General features: G+C 37.1%; 1 protein-coding gene across 4 annotated transcripts in view; it reads left to right on the top strand.

The window, feature by feature from the left end:
* Positions 1 to 16,436, top strand: part of SIPA1L1 (signal induced proliferation associated 1 like 1) — a 172,081-nt gene that overhangs the window by 100,249 nt on the left and 55,396 nt on the right. For all 4 annotated transcript variants that reach the window (XM_081315375.1, XM_081315376.1, XM_081315373.1 and 1 more), the window contains exons 3-7: positions 2,311 to 4,079; positions 9,764 to 9,894; positions 11,148 to 11,336; positions 14,028 to 14,202; positions 15,894 to 15,997. In XM_081315375.1, coding sequence (XP_081171501.1) covers positions 2,591 to 4,079; positions 9,764 to 9,894; positions 11,148 to 11,336; positions 14,028 to 14,202; positions 15,894 to 15,997 — 2,088 coding nt within the window. In that variant the 5' untranslated portion in view covers positions 2,311 to 2,590. The remainder of the gene's footprint in view (positions 1 to 2,310; positions 4,080 to 9,763; positions 9,895 to 11,147; positions 11,337 to 14,027; positions 14,203 to 15,893; positions 15,998 to 16,436) is intronic.

Below are 16,436 nucleotides of genomic sequence, written 5' to 3'. Positions count from 1 at the left end.
TCAAAAGTTTTCTCCGTCAGACCTTTTTCAGATCAGTATAACTATGGATAAAATTAGAAACACTTTGAATACTTTGATTTGCTGCTTGATTTCAGCCATGTGTCACACCCCAACCTGTTCTAGAATATATCCAGGCCTTAGGATCCAGTCTGTAGAGTGTTCGTGAAGCCACCCACACTGGTAAAGAGATAAGAAGAACTCAGTTACACATACAAAATGCATTTCTATGGATGCAAGCCTAGAAAATAATTCTGTTTTTTTTATTCTTAACAGTATTTTTTAGAATGCATGTTTGTATCTGACACATTAGTGAAAGTTAATCAATAATTCATATTACTGCCCCACATCATTGCACAAGCAAGCAAAACATCAGACATGTACGTCGCTTTACTAATGAGGGCCTTTATAAATTTATTTTTTGGCTATCCAGAATTGCAATAATTTGGGGATCAAGGTGGTTGGTGAGTTTCAAAGTATTAAAATTAAAGGCAAAGGCATTCCATATCTAGTTCTAGTTTTCCCTTTTCCAGGAAACCTAGCAGCAAAAGGAAGAACTGCCTCCATGTCAGATGGGGGAAAGGTTGCAATTTTAAGATAGGTGCTTGAGTCTGCTTTTTCTCCCCTCCCCCCCAGTACCCATTTGATGATTCTTGGTAAATCAGTATAACACAGAGAGATGAGAGGGACAAAATAAGAACTCAGTGAAGACATCTTCCTGAGGATGATTCTAAACCTAGAGCTAACCCTCATAATTCCATTTAGAAATGCCATTGGTAGAAATTCATCTTATTTTGAGTACAATCCCAGCTAATCAAGGAAACCTGACTTACATCCTCTATATTGTCTTATATAGTATTTAAGTGTCAAAAAGTTCATTAATTTCTCAAAGGCAATAATTGCCTTTTTAAAAAAATATAATTATTTGTCGTGATTATAAGAAAGCGTCTTTAGGGTAACGGAGATTTTTGTTGAGTTTATACAAGAGAGAAAGACTCTATCTGTTCGTCTGACAGCAGCCTCTATTTACATTTTTAAAAAAAAATTCAAGTTTTTCATAACATGTAATTTGACTCTAAGGGAGCTTTTTTGCTGTCATTAGCTAAGTGCTCACACATTATTACTGTTACTGAACGTGTATATCTTTTTTTGTATTTCCATACATAATAATTACTAAAACCATATATTAAAGTATTTTATAAAATATACAAAACAAAACAAACAAAGAATAAAATGATAAATTGTAAAAGCAGCAGTAAGAAATTAACAATCTCATATTAACATTAAAGATTGTTTTTTTTATTGAAAAGTTTTAAAAGTTTTAAAATACATTTTATCTTTAACAATCCCCCCTCCCCCCACCCCTACCTATTGTTAATAATGAAAAGACCTGGAAGAATAAAAATGACCGTGTCTAGTGCTGAAGACATGTTGCTCAACAATGGCTGCATCATACCAGATTCCAAAGTTAGGAGAACTGGCTCTGAAGCAGGCCTTTAATATTCCCATGTTGCTTCAACAGCCTCCTCTCTCCCCCTTCAAAACCTATTTAAAAATAACATCTGATATGTGGATGATATAAAAGGGGGAAAGTAACAAAAATGCGGAAGTGCATTATGAAAAAATTGACTTGCACAGCATTACTTTAGGATGTGGTTCATTCATACTAAGTTATTTGTTACATTTGAAATGGTAGCACACTATCTACTTTAAATATTAAAAAATTAGAATTCTTTATTGGCCAAGTGTGGTTGGCCAAATGTCTCTGGTACATAAGCTCTCAGTGTACATACAAGTAATAGTGATAATCATGATCATATACAATATAAAAATACATTATCTTAAGTTGTGAAATATAACACTTCATCATAAATCATAAGATGCAACACTTAGTGATAGTCATAGAGCAGGGGTCTTCAACCTTGGCAACTTGTAGATTTCAACTCTCAGCTTTGTTGACTGAGGAATTCTGAGAGTTGAAGTCTACAAGTCTTAAAAGTTGCCAAGGTTGATGACCCCTGTCAAAGAGTACTAGCTAAGCAAACAACATAATCATAGTAGGATGCTAAAAAAACCCTACAAATTGTAAGATACAAGCAGTAAAGTTATAGTCATAAGAAGATAAGGATAGGTTATAGGAAAGATGAAGAGTATCATAGTAATACAGCTTTATTAAAAATACAGTTTCTTTATAAAGACTAAGATATCAGCTATCTTCTGCATTTTCACTGATACATATGGCAAAATATACTATTTTTATAACTTATTTTATGCAATGATTAATTGTTCTATGTACTTCTTTATTTACCTTAGGTTTAAAGCAAATATTGAAGCTTTGGCCCTCAGTATTTTTGATTTTGGGGAAGATGACTGCTTGATAAAATGGATGAATTTCAATTCCAAAGAAGTGAAAAGTGACTGAAGAACAGCATCTTTAGACCATTTGCCACTAAATTAAATGATCACAACCGGGATCTCATGCACCCCTTATACTTTCTGGAGGACCTTCTCCAGAAGAGAGTTTTACATTTAAAAGGCAGCAATGAGTGTATTTTCCTTTGGAGCTTACTAAGACTAAACACATTTTCCAATAATGACCAGCTTGAAACGGTCCCAGACTGAAAGGGGTGTTGCCTCCGGAATATCAGATGTTAGCCCTAAGGTACATTCAGATGACTTTTATATGAGACGCTTTAGGTCACAGAATGGTAGCTTGGGATCTTCAGCGATGGCTCCAGTAGGCCCTCCACGCAATGAAGGATCACATCATCTTACTTCCACACCTGGAGTTCCTAAAATGGGAGTTAGAGCAAGGATTGCAGACTGGCCTCCAAGGAAGGAGAATGTCAAAGAAAACAGTAGATCAAGTCAAGAAATGGATACATCAAACTGTCTGGATAGTATGTCCTCAAAAAGTAGTCAGGGTAGTCAGGGAAGTTCAATTAATTTGAACAGTAGTGACTCTGTCATGTTAAAGAGTATCCAAAACACACTTAAAAGCAAAGCAAGACAAGCTGAGAACTTAGATTCTAGATTTCTTACACCTGATGGTTATCACAGCTCCCCAAGAAAAGCTCTTCGTAGAATAAGACAGCGTAGTAATAGTGACATCACCCTAAGTGAGCTTGATGTGGATAGTTACGATGAATGTATCTCACCCAGTTACAAATCAGGACCATCACTGCACAGAGAATATGGCAGCACCTCCTCAATAGATAAGCAGGGTACCTCAGGGGGAAGTTTTTTTGACTTGTTAAAAGATTTTAAAGATGAAACGTCTGATCAAAGAGGTTCAGCCTCCAGCAAATTTGGTGAACTCCTTATAGCTAGTGGAAGTAAAGGTTCAGGATTTTCTTTGGATGTGATAGATGGACCCATTACTCACAGGGAGAACCTTCGATTCTTTAAAGAAAGGGAGAAACCACTGAAGAGACGTTCAAAATCAGAGACAGGAGATTCTTCTATTTTTCGCAAGCTGCGTAATGCCAAAGGTGAAGGAGATCTTGGAAAGACTTCAGATCTAGAAGACAGCAGATCAGAGGATAGTGTCAAGCCTTGGACTTGCCCCAAATGTTTTGCTCATTATGATATTCAGAGTATATTATTTGATTTAAATGAAGTGGCAGTTAACCGGAATAATGTTATAAAAAGAAGGAACACAACTACTGGAGCTTCTGCTGCTGCGGTTGCATCGTTAGCTTCTGGACCATTATCCCATTCTGCAAGTTTTAATTCCCCTATGGGTAGTACAGAAGAACTGAATTCCAAAGGAACTTTAAATGTGGACCAGGGAGATGATAAAAGCAATGATCTTGTGTTGAGTTGTCCGTATTTTCGTAATGAGATCGGTGGGGAAGGAGAAAGAAATATCAGTCTCACCAAATCTAACTCTGGATCCTTCAGTGGCTGTGAAAGTGCCTCTTTTGAGTCTACTCTTAGCTCTCATTGCACAAATGCGGGAGTGGCAGTACTTGAAGTACCCAAGGAAAATCTGGTGTTACACTTGGACAGAGCTAAGAGGTACATTGTTGAACATGTGGATCTCGGTGCATATTACTATCGGAAATTCTTCTATCAGAAAGGTGAGCAGTTATTAACTACTTTGGAAATGTTGCTGTATACTCAACATTCACCTAAGAACTGCTTTGATACACAGTGTTTATCTACTAGGGGCTGTACAAATCTTCTGTGGCATGCTGTGCTTTGGCAAAGATTTGAGAGAAGCATACTAGGCTGCTCATTTCTTTTTTTTAAAAAAGGAAAAGAAAAGCAGCTAAACTTCACAAGCCTCACTAGCATTTTCAAGTCTTTCCAGACTTTTGAAAATGCCCGTTGAGGCACATTGTAGCTCATTAAGTCAAATCATGCCACCTCTTTCCAGTGTAAAGTTCTTTATCAGAATAAATCCTTTGTTGTTGTTGTTGTTGTTGTTAGCTGCGAAGTCGTGTCCGACCCATCGCGACCCCATGAACAACATTCCTCCAGGCCTTCCTGTCCTCCACCATCTTCTGGAGTCCATCCAAGCCCACGCCTACTGCTTCAGTGACTCCATCCAGCCACCTCATTCTCTGTCGTCCCCTTCTTCTATTGCCCTCGATCTTTCCCAGCATTAGGCTCTTCTCCAGTGAGTCCTTCCTTCTCATTAGGTGGCCAAAGTATTTGAGTTTTAGCTTCAGGATCTGGCCTTCTAAAGAGCAGTCAGGATTGATCTCCTCTAGGACTGACCGGTTTGATCGCCTTGCAGTCCAAGGGACTCGCAGGAGTCTTCTCCAGCACCATAGTTCAAAGGCCTCAATTCTTTGGCGCTCAGCCTTTCTTATGGTCCAACTTTCACTGCCATACATTGCAACTGGGAAGACCATAGCCTTGACTATACGCACTTTTGTTGACAGGGTGATGTCTCTGCTTTTTAGTGTGCTGTCTAGATTTGCCATGGCTTTCCTCCCCAGGAGCAAGCGTCTTTTAATTTCTTGGCTACAGTCCCCATCTGCAGTGATCTTGGAGCCCAGGAAAATAAAATCTGTCACTACCTCCATTTCTTCCCCATCTATTTGCCAGGAATTGAGAGGGCCAGATGCCATGATCTTGGTTTTCTTAATGTTAAGTTTCAACCCAGGTTTTGCACTCTCCTTCTTCACCCGCAACAAGAGGCTCTTTAGTTCTTCTTCACTTTCTGCCATTAGAGTGGTATCATCTGCGTATCTTAGGTTGTTGATATTTCTTCCGGCAATCTTAATTCCAACTTTTGATTCATCTAGCCCTGCCTTTCTCATGATGTGCTCTGTATATAAGTTAAATAGGCAGGGCGACAGTATACAGCCTTGCCGGACTCCTTTCCCAATTTTGAACCAATCAGTGGTTCCGTGTCCAGTTCTCACTGTTGCTTCTTGACCCGCATATAGGTTTCTCAAGAGACAAATAAGATGGTCTGGTACTCCCATCTCTTTAAGAACTTGCCACAGTTTGTTATGATCCACACAATCAAAGGCTTTAGCATAGTCAATGAAGCAGAAGTAGATGTTTTTCTGGAACTCCCTAGCTTTCTCCATGATCCAGCGTATGTTAGCAATTTGATCTCTAGTTCCTCTGCCTCTTCGAAATCCTGCCTGTACTTCTGGTAGTTCTCGGTCCACATACTGCTGGAGTCTAGCTTGTAGGATTTTAAGCATAACTTTACTAGCATGAGAAATGAGTGCAATGGTGCGATAGTTTGAACATTCTTTGGCACTGCCTTTCTTTGGAATTGGAATGTAGACTGATCTTTTCCAATCCTGTGGCCACTGTTGAGTTTTCCAAATTTGCTGGCAAATTGAGTGTAGCACTTTTACTGCACTGTCTTTTAAGATTTTGAATAGCTCAGCTGGAATACTGTCACCTCCACTAGCTTTGTTGTTGCTCAGCTTTTCTAAGGCCCACTTCACTTCACATTCTAGGATGTCTGGCTCGAGGTCAGTGACCACCTCATTGTGATTATCTGGGACGTTAAGCTCATTCTTGTATAGTTCTTCTGTGTAATTTTGCCACCTCTTCTTAATCTCTTCTGCCTCTGTTAGGTCCCTGCCATTTTGGTCCTTTATCATGCCCATTTTTGCATGAAACGTTCCCTTCATCTCTCCAATTTTCTTGAAAAGATCTCTGGTCCTCCCTATTCTATTGTTTTCTTCTATTTCTTTGCACTGTTCATTTAAGAAGGCATTCTTATCTCTTCTAGCTATTCTCTGGAATTCTGCATTCAATTGGGCATATCTATGTTTTTCTCCCTTGCCTTTCGCTTCCCTTCTTTCCTCAGCTATTTGCAAAGCTTCCTCAGACAGCCATTTTGCTTTCTTGCATTTCTTTTTCTTTGGGATGGTTTTGGTTGCTACCTGTTGTACAATGTCGCGAACCTCTGTCCATAGTTCTTCAGGCACTCTGTCTATCAGATCTAATTCCTTAAATCTATTTGTCACCTCTACTGTATATTCAACAGGGATATGATTTAATTCATACCTGAGTGGCCTAGTGCTTTTCCCTACTTTCTTCAGTTTAAGTCTAAACTTTGCAAGGAGAAGCTCATGGTCTGAGCCACAGTCAGCTCCTGGTCTTGTTTTTACTGACTGTATAGAGCTTCTCCATCTTTGGCTGCAGAGCATATAGTCAATCTGATTTCTGTGCTGACCGTCTGGTGATGTCCATGTGTAGAGCCGTCTCTTGGGTTGTTGGAAAAGAGTGTTTGCTATGACCATCGCATTCTCTTGACAAAATTCTATCAGCCTGTGCCCTGCTTCATTTTGTACTCCAAGGCCAAACTTGCCTGTTATTCCGGTTATCTTTTGGCTTCCTACTTTAGCATTCCAATCCCCCATGATGATAAGGACATCATTTTTTGGTTTTAGTTCTATAAGGTGCTGTAGGGCTTCATAGAACCGGTCAATTTCATCCTCTTCAGCACCGGTGGTTGGGGCATAGACTTGGACTACTGTGATATTGAATGGTTTGCCTTGGATTCGAACTGAGATCATTCTGTCATTTTGAGGATTGTATCCCAGTATTGCTTTTCCTACTCTTTTATTGACTATGAAGGCTACTCCATTTCTTCTGAGGGATTCTTGCCCGCAGTAGTATACTTAAATTCACCCATTCCTGTCCATTTTAGTTCACTGATACCTAAGATGTCGATGTTCAGTCTTGTCATCTCTTGTTTGACCACGTCCAGCTTTCCTTGATTCATGGATCTTACATTCCAGGTTCCTATGGAGAAAAAATCTTTACAGCATCGGACTTTCCTTTCACCACCAGACACATCCACAGCTGAGCGTCCTTTCGGCTTTGGCCCAGTCGCTTCATTCTTTCTGGCGCTACTAGTACTAGCCCTCTGCTCTTCCCCAGTAGCATATTGGACGCCTTCCGACCTGAGGGGCTCATCTTCCAGCATCATATCGTTTTGCCTTTTGGTACTGTCCATAGGGTTTTCATGGCAAAGATACTGGAGTGGTTTGCCATTTCCTTCTCCAGTGGATCACGTTTTGTCAGACCTCTCGGCTATGACCTGTCCGTCTTGGGTGGCCCTGCACGGCATAGCTCATAGCTTCATTGAATTACGCAAGCCCCTTCGCCACGACAAGGCAGTAATCCATGAAGGGGAAATCCTTACACAGATCTATTATATGCTACTTGTAATTTATGACGCATATTACAAATTTGGCATTTCATATTTTAATACTGAGCAAGAAGTACTGCAATATTATTTACGGCAGAGCTAGAAGGACGCGTTTTCCTTATAGGCTTGCATTCTTTCTCATCTTTCTCTTTTCCAGAAGCTTTCTGCTGTGAAGTTACTATGTGGCTTGGACTGGGAACTATACTTTTAACTTTAACTATGGTTAATTTAATTTGAGGCTAGCCTCAAAAACAACTGTTTAAAGATGATGTGTTTTAAAGTGGCTTGTTAATAACGACTACAACTCTTGATCTTGATTTAAATAGAAGCAGAAGCCTTTTAGTTCCTGAACCACCTGGGGAGGGAAAGAGAGGTTTTATTCATTCATTCATTCATTCATCAGATTCATATGGCTGCCCATCTCATAAACAAGTGACTCTGGGTAGCACACAACAAGCTAAAAGAATTATTTAAAATGATTGTTAATATTATAATCATTAAAAGCTTAACCTTACAAATAGTCCTTGACTTATAATAGCAATTGGGATAGAAATTTCTGTCACTAAGCAGTTCATTCATTATGTGAGGCTTCCCACAACCAAAATCAGTGAGGAAACTGGTTGGAAGTTGCAAGTCCCAGGTGTGGGTGCTGGTGGGGCGGGGGGGGGGAGGGAGAGACAAGTGGGTGGGAGATGGTTGGCAAGGGTGCGAGAGATATACTTCATAGGTTGGGGAGAATGTGTGAAGATGTGCAAGGGGACCTGCACAGATCAGGGCGGATGCCTAGGGTGCCACAAATGGCTGACATCGTGTGAACACAGAGGGGCAGTGAGAGGTTGTTCAGGTAGGGAAGACTTACCTCAGTGACTCGCCCTTTGACTTTCTGGGGGAAGGCAGCATGGAAAGTTGCAAAAGGCGATCATTTTATCATAACACTCTTGGCAATTGATCATAGTTGTGAACAGGTTGCCAAGCATTCAGATCGTGATCACATGACTACAGAGGTACCGGGGCAGCCAAAACTCTTGAGAACCAGTTGTAACCACCATTGATCCATTGCTGTTGTAAATTTGGACAGTCACTGAATAAATGGTCCTAGGTCAAGGACTATTTGTATAAAAAACGTACAATTTTAAGAAGAGCTTGTGTCATTCAGTGTAATAACGAAATGTAAACTTTTAAGAAAGACTGCAAATACCTATAGATTTAAACTTTTGAAATAGACTTCTATTTTTTCATTTTTTAAAAAAGCAGTTGTACATACATTACTCTATTGTTCTAGAAACAGAACTTGCTCTTATTATTACTGTATATAAACAGAGTATCATCAACATTATTCTCTATCTGTAATGTAAAACATCTCTTGAGTTTACTTTATAGTCCTAGTGACTATAAGACATATCCATTTATTTCTTAGCAAAAATATGAGAGCTCTTTGCTGCTACCTACTTGTGAGATTATGTTTTCAGTGTTCCATTGTGATCTGGTGTTTCTTATTTTTTACCCATAAAACTATCAACCAGGTCAGACCAGTTTAGCTTTTCAAGTCAAAATGAGTTGGACCTGAATGGAATTCCATCTGAAATGGAACTATTTTGGTAGTTGTCAAGTAATAACAGTTCATTGCTTTTGGTTTGTATGTTTTATTATATGTTTTATTTTAAGTGTTTTATGTTTTATTATATTGTATTTATACCTAGGAATGTTTGGCTTGGTATATTAAAAAAGGAAGAATAAAAGGAAAGTTGGTTTTAGATGAGAGTATTTTTCAATGAACATACTTGAAAAAACAATATATGATTGCATACCATGGAATTTTACAATGGAATATGCAGCCAGTTGATCATAATTATAGATATTTCTGAGTTTGATACAATTGGAGTAAAAAAATCTCTAGATGGTGCTCAGGTTTAATTCTGATTGCCTGATCCACATGTTAATATGTTATGTTTTTGTGTCTACACTTAGTTGGAACTTGTGTTCAAAGCAAAATTATTCTGTCTGAACTAATCTTAAAACCTAGAAATATTGTGATAACAATATGTATCCTTCTTTTATTAAACATAATTATCCTTTCATTTGTCCACCTCCACCCCCCAAATACGTGTTTGATTTTAATTGCACAAGAACACTGGAACTACTTTGGGGCAGATGAAAACCTTGGTCCTGTAGCTGTCAGCATCAGAAGAGAAAAACCTGAGGAAATAAAAGAAAATGGTTCCCAGTTTAGCTACCGCATTATTTTCAGAACCAGTGAGGTAAGCGATGCCTGGGCTGTAAAGAAATAAGAAATTTGATTTCTGTGTTGAACGTCTTACAAAATCAAGTGCCATGGGAGGATAATTCCTTTCAGTAAATTAATATTACGCAAACTGTTGTGCATTTTATAAACCTCAGAAAAGATTTATTAAAGAGGTGTTCCTATGCAAAGCATATTCTCAATTTCTACAGCATTGGAATTAAATATCCCAAGATTCTTGTCATCCAACATGCTCTTATGCATGGTTATTTTATGTTTTGAGAAGAAAGAATAAGAACCTAATTAAAAATCCAGTGAATTGTTTTTCTAACAATACTCGGCAGAAATCTCACACAGGTGATGTGCAATTTACGATTCAGTGGCAGCCTTTGGTATGCTTCTTAGAATGGGGGGCGGGGGATAATCATAAACTGTGTTAACCTATGATGATAGCTGTGGATATATACACTGGAAAAATAAGGACAGTTTTTATATAATGCAAAGCTTTATTTTTGCTTGTATAGAAAGATTAATTATTTACATTTTAGCACCTCTAAACATAAATTTCCTTAAACTATGTCAGGAATTGCCATTACAATGTACAAAATGAGCAAATATTTGCCCAGCACCTAAGAAAGTTTACTTAACACTTTAGGACACAAACCTAAAGTCCTACGAAAATGTTGTTTTGTTTTTGTTATTTTGTGTCTTTTTTTATACAAATATAAAAAGATGCACCATCATTACAGCTTAATATGTTCAGCATTAAAGACAGTGCTGTTTGATGGCAAGAATGCTTGTCATGATTATGAAGAACAAAGGCCAAGTGCCAGATCTACAGTATATAAGCTGGGCAGATGCTGCAGGGCGTGCCTGGGCAAGCACCAGGCTTCCCGGGGCCTCCCCCCAAGGCATCCCATTTTCTGCTTAACACCCTGTGTAATTGCTTAATGACTGCAAAAGGGAGAACAGGGATTGTGATCATTAAGCAAGGCAATCACATGGGTCCCTCCCTTAACAACTGCCATGACTTTTTATCATAATTCTGGACTCAGTGGTGGATGTAAGTCAAAGACTACCTGTATTATCACTAAGCAGAAAAAAAAGCAAATGCGCATCTTAATTAGTAATACATTTTGAATTGTCCTATCCCATTTAAGGTGATATTTTGTGGGAGAGTTTAAAAAAAACCCATTACTATTACTGATACTGTGTATTGCCAACACATTTTCTTCACAACTTGGTATATATATATATATATTTTATTTCTAGCTTACAACACTAAGAGGTACTGTCTTGGAAGATGCAATACCTTCAACTGCAAAGCATTGTACAGCCAGAGGGTTGCCCTTGAAAGAAGTCCTAGAACACGTGGTTCCTGAACTAAACATCCATTGCCTCAGGTTGGCTTTCAATACACCTAAAGTCACAGAGCAGCTTATGAAACTCGACGAACAAGGGGTAAGATTTAAATTGCATGTATTTGGTTTTTAGTTGGTTAGTCTTATAATAATAAGTTGTTGGGGGTTTTAGTTTAGCTTAAAAATGTTATATAAAGCTATCATATATTGATGTTAAAGAATAAGACATTTCAGGAGTTAGTTTGCTCTCAGATGACTTAATCAGATACATAGAGGAGCTAAATATTGCAAGATAGAGATAAAGATACAAGCCGTTTTAAACAAATAACTATTTTAATCAGTGCTTTTTTTGTAAAAGAAAAAGGTGCCGGAACTCACACATGTCATACAACCCGCCTTGCCTACCCTACAAGGTTCCATCCAAAAAAGGTGCCGGAACTCCGTTCTGAGCGTTCTATGAGAAAAAAAGCCCTGATTTTAATTATATTATCAGTTAAAAAGTATTTTCTTCATACATTGCTGCAAGACATTGCATAAGAAACTGATTCAAAATTATGCCTTTCTACCTATGAGATTGGAGCTACCATCGCAATATATTTTAACATGAACTTCATTAGGTTCTTAGTACTGCTTGTAAAACATTCATTTAAAGTTGTAATTCTATCATATTAATCAAAGCTTTGCAGTTAATGGCATTCAATTCAGGTATTTTGGGATAAAACTAATGACATAGATGTATTGTATACCTGTTCTCTGCCTTTGTGCTGTGTGGAACTAACCCTTTCAGGAGATGAACAGGAACAATGTTATCATTTTGATTAGCTTGTTGTTCTCAACAGCCTTTGTTTTAATCAATTTTAGAATCCTTCTGAGCTGCCAGAAAAATTAGAGCTGCATAATTATTTCAGAATCTCTTTCTTTCTAAAAGGTTTTCATCAGAAAATTGCTAGCATACTATTTTGGCTTATGGAATATTACAAGATACCATTTTGGTTTTTATGCTAACTTTAGAAATAGGAGAGACCATCCAGATTTTTGGACTTAAGAATCACTAGCAGGATAATACTCAACTCATTCTCAATATGTGATCGTGAGTTTAAGAGTAGATGAAAATGAAAAAGTTGAAGCTTCTCCAATATATGACGCAAGTGTTATTACTGAGAACCTGAGGCAATTTGGGAGATGTTAATATAGTGTGTTCCTTGAAAAAATAAGTTGTACTGAGAATGCTTCTTTCTCTAGTATAGGTATATAGGGGGGAAATCAAGAGACTTTTTCCTCATTTTTGAGATTCTCTGTTTGAAAACAAATTTTTAAAATGTTTACTTATTTTCCTTTTTTTTATAAGCAATATATGATGTCTTTAACTCTTTGGCTCTTTGAGCTTTTTATGTATGGCCAAAAGGCCAATCCAAACTTCAAGCCTTGTAAAGTTGGGAGAGGCATCCTGTTATAGTCAGTAGATTTTAGGCCTCTCAGGGTTGTACATTCTGAAATTGAAGATGGAGCAGATTTTATTACAATATACTGTATCTTGGTCTCTGGCAAGTTGATGACTAAGGCTCTGAAGAGTACTCAGAATGGGGAACAATATTTGGCTCTGTCGGAACATTAGAAACCTATTTTAACAGGAATTCACTGTGTTTCTCTGCATACACTCATAGACCACAAGCACGCATACTTAATCTACTGTGACTTTTCCAAATGTTTTTCCCCATTTTAACTGAATATCTGTTTTAGATATAAATATTTTTTTTCTTTTTGTTCTGTGTGGTTCAGCTTCTTTTCTGTGCCTTTATCCTTCTAAAGGTGCTTTTTCAAGAGGCGACTGGACTTTCTTGTTTTTCTTGGAAGTCATTTCGCTTCTCATCCAAGAAGCATCTTTGGAAGAAGCTTCTTGGATGAGAAATGAAACATCTTCCAAGAAAAACAAGAAAGTCCAGTTGCCTCTTGGAAAAAAAAACACCTTTGGGACAACCATGACCTGGATGACTGAGAATCTCCATAGACTTTATCCTTCTAGTTCTGTCAATATAGCATAATAATACTAAATAGCATAATAATAATAATTGAAACAGATATAATGAAGTGATCATAAATAAACCAGGTGCTTTTGTGAGAACTCAGCGGTTAGTGAGAAGGTAGTAGTACCTTGGCTAATCTGTTTTCCATATTACAATTTTTGGTAACTTTCTAATGATGAAAAGATTACCTGATGAAAAGATTTCTTTACACTGTCATTGGTTGCTCACTTCAATTGTAAGCATTATTTTAGTACATTTTATGTAGTAATATAGTTAGATGAGAAAAACTTGATTATTTAATCACCTTAAGTTACATACTTTAACATATAAGCTGTTTATAAATTGACATTTCAAAAATTCTTGCCATTGATTTGACTGGGTCAGATTAATGGTCATCTTGTTTTATGTATTTAACTTCAAATTTATCTTTTAACAATAAAATTATTGTAAATTCAGGAAAAAATAAAGCAATTTTTTCAAACCTAGATTTTAAAGTAGTGAGGCTACACACTTTTTTCTTGTATTTTTCTTTTTCTTTTCTTTTTTGGTGAAATTGGGAATTGGGAATGCCAATAGTCTCTGAATTGTTTTGTGGAGCAATTTGAAATACAGCATAGTAAATATATAGAACCTTGTCATTTTCATTTTTTTCACTCAGCTTTCTTATTACGGAAAACAGATAAATTTTGAAAGGAATAGCTTTGTACTTCTTGATGCAGCAGAGATAATACAAGAATGAAAACTTGTGTTTCTATTTGTATTTACAGTTAAGCTATCAGCTGAAAGTGGGAATCATGTACTGCAAGTCTGGGCAAAGCACAGAAGAGGAAATGTACAATAATGAATCAGCAGGCTCGGCCTTTGAAGAGTTTCTTCAGTTGTTGGGAGAACGGGTTAGACTTAAAGGATTTGAAAAGTATCGTGCCCAACTAGACACAAAGAGTAAGACTGCTTTTTTTGTTCAGAATAATGAAAATAATGAGTACGAAAATAAGGAGAGCAAAGCTGTAGTCCCTGGGAAGCATTAGCCACCCTGCAGCACAATGCTGGAGCCAACTCAGGAAACATCAAGCACTCCAGCCCAGTCCCAGCCACACTCACCATCACCACCCTGTACTCCATGGTCCCTGCTACCCTGCGCTTTGCACCCCCCCCCCAGCTGACCTTCACCATGTTCTTACTCCTGTTGCTTACAAGGATGCCCATCCTGGCCCTTCGCAAAGGCAGCTGCTGGCCAAGAGAGACCATCTTAACTAGGCCTTGCAAGAAAACCGCTATGTGCAACCCTGGGAAGAAAGCCTTGTGTGGTTTGCAGCTGTCTCACCGAGGACTAGGCCAGGCATGCTTGGTCAGCAGTGTGAGTAAGAAGATGATGAAGATAAACTATGGCAGCAGGGGGCCATAGAGTCCAGGGTGCCAAAAGGGCAAAAATCAGGGAGATAGGCGGGTGGGAGAGTTGAAGCACCCTGTGGTTGTAAGTGTGGACAGATTGCCAAGTGCCTGAATTTTGATCATGGGGGTGCTTCAATGGCTATAACTTTGGGGACGTTGTATATCTCTTCATTCAGCATCTCCATAACTTTAAACAGTCATTGAACAAATGAGCGTAAATTGAGGACTACCTGTATCATTTTCCAAGCAAGGTCTATTTTGAGGTTTTCATGTGTTAACCAGTTCTCAAGAGATAATCATGAAGGTATTTCCTAAAATGACTTCATAAATCTCACCAAATATATCACTCAAGATATTCTTGACATACACTCATTGTTAGATAAATTATTAAATTTAAATGTTCACCCATAAAATAAAAAAATCTAATAAAATAAATGTGAATATATAGCTATAAAATGATAACATATTAATCACCCCATATAAAACTACATCTGTAGTTTGCATTTATTTCCAGTTATCAATATTTTGTTTCATAAATAAGATTTATGGAATTTTAGTTTCCTTTCTCTTTGTCATGGAAAGTATGGTTCGCTTCTGACAGTAGTCAAAGTTTTTAAAATCTGGATACTAGACAATATTAACATAGATGCATTGAGAAGAAGTATCAAATTCTCATTACTAGCTTTTATTGCAAAGAAGACAACTTAGAAAACCTGCTAAACCTGGATTGAATATGTGAATTTACTTATGATATTTATGGCATACAGATACGATAATTTATCTGTAACACTAATGATAGGATGAAGTAAATCTAAATAAATCATCTCAGTTTAAAAAATAGTTTATTATACAGAACAAAAGTTTAATGTTGAAATGCACCTGCAAAGACATAGCACTAGTTTAGTTCTATTTTATAATTATAATAGGTAAGCATACAATATTTATTGTAAGAAAAGTACTGCAAAAACTTCTGCATTATATAGTTATGTGGTTTCTAGCATATCCATCTTTGAGTATCTTTTTGATTTTTCTGGCAACCCTTAGAATTTATAATGTGTTTAAAACATAATGTATTAAAATATATAAATTTAAAAATAAATAATACTTCCATTTCTTATTTTGCTTTAGAATAAACATTACATGGATTTTGTGCTTGGTTAATTGTGTCTTCACAATCTTGTGGATTTTGTTATTTATAATAATAATAAATTAGACCTTTTCTTCACATTATTTATTTGCAGCTGATTCAACTGGTACCCACTCTCTTTATACAACATATAAAGACTATGAAATCATGTTTCATGTTTCTACAATGTTGCCATATACGCCCAACAACAAACAACAGGTAGGAACTACTTGAATATCAGAATATTTAATTGCTTATTTCAGACTTTGATTCAACTGGTACCCACTCTCTTTATACAACATATAAAGACTATGAAATCATGTTTCATGTTTCTACAATGTTGCCATATACGCCCAACAACAAACAACAGGTAGGAACTACTTGAATATCAGAATATTTAATTGCTTATTTCAGACTTTACATTAAATTACTTTTTTGCCCAATTCGACTAGCTGAAATAAATATTGGGCTCTCTTGTATCTCATAATTTATTCTGTGATGAAGCCATGAAAAGGAGGTGAGAACCATTTTTTTCTGTCTTCAGTACATTCAGTTTTTATCACTGATTAGACAGGTTTCATTTGTACTAGTGTATCTCTTTAAAATATCTAAATAAATAAGCAAATCTGAATGGGCAACAAAAATGGCAACATAGGAC

The sequence above is a fragment of the Vipera berus genome (assembly GCF_964194415.1).
Source record: "Vipera berus genome assembly, chromosome: 1".
In the NCBI taxonomy this organism is placed as follows: domain Eukaryota; kingdom Metazoa; phylum Chordata; class Lepidosauria; order Squamata; family Viperidae; genus Vipera; species Vipera berus.
This window is presented reverse-complemented; position numbering and strand designations above follow the sequence as displayed.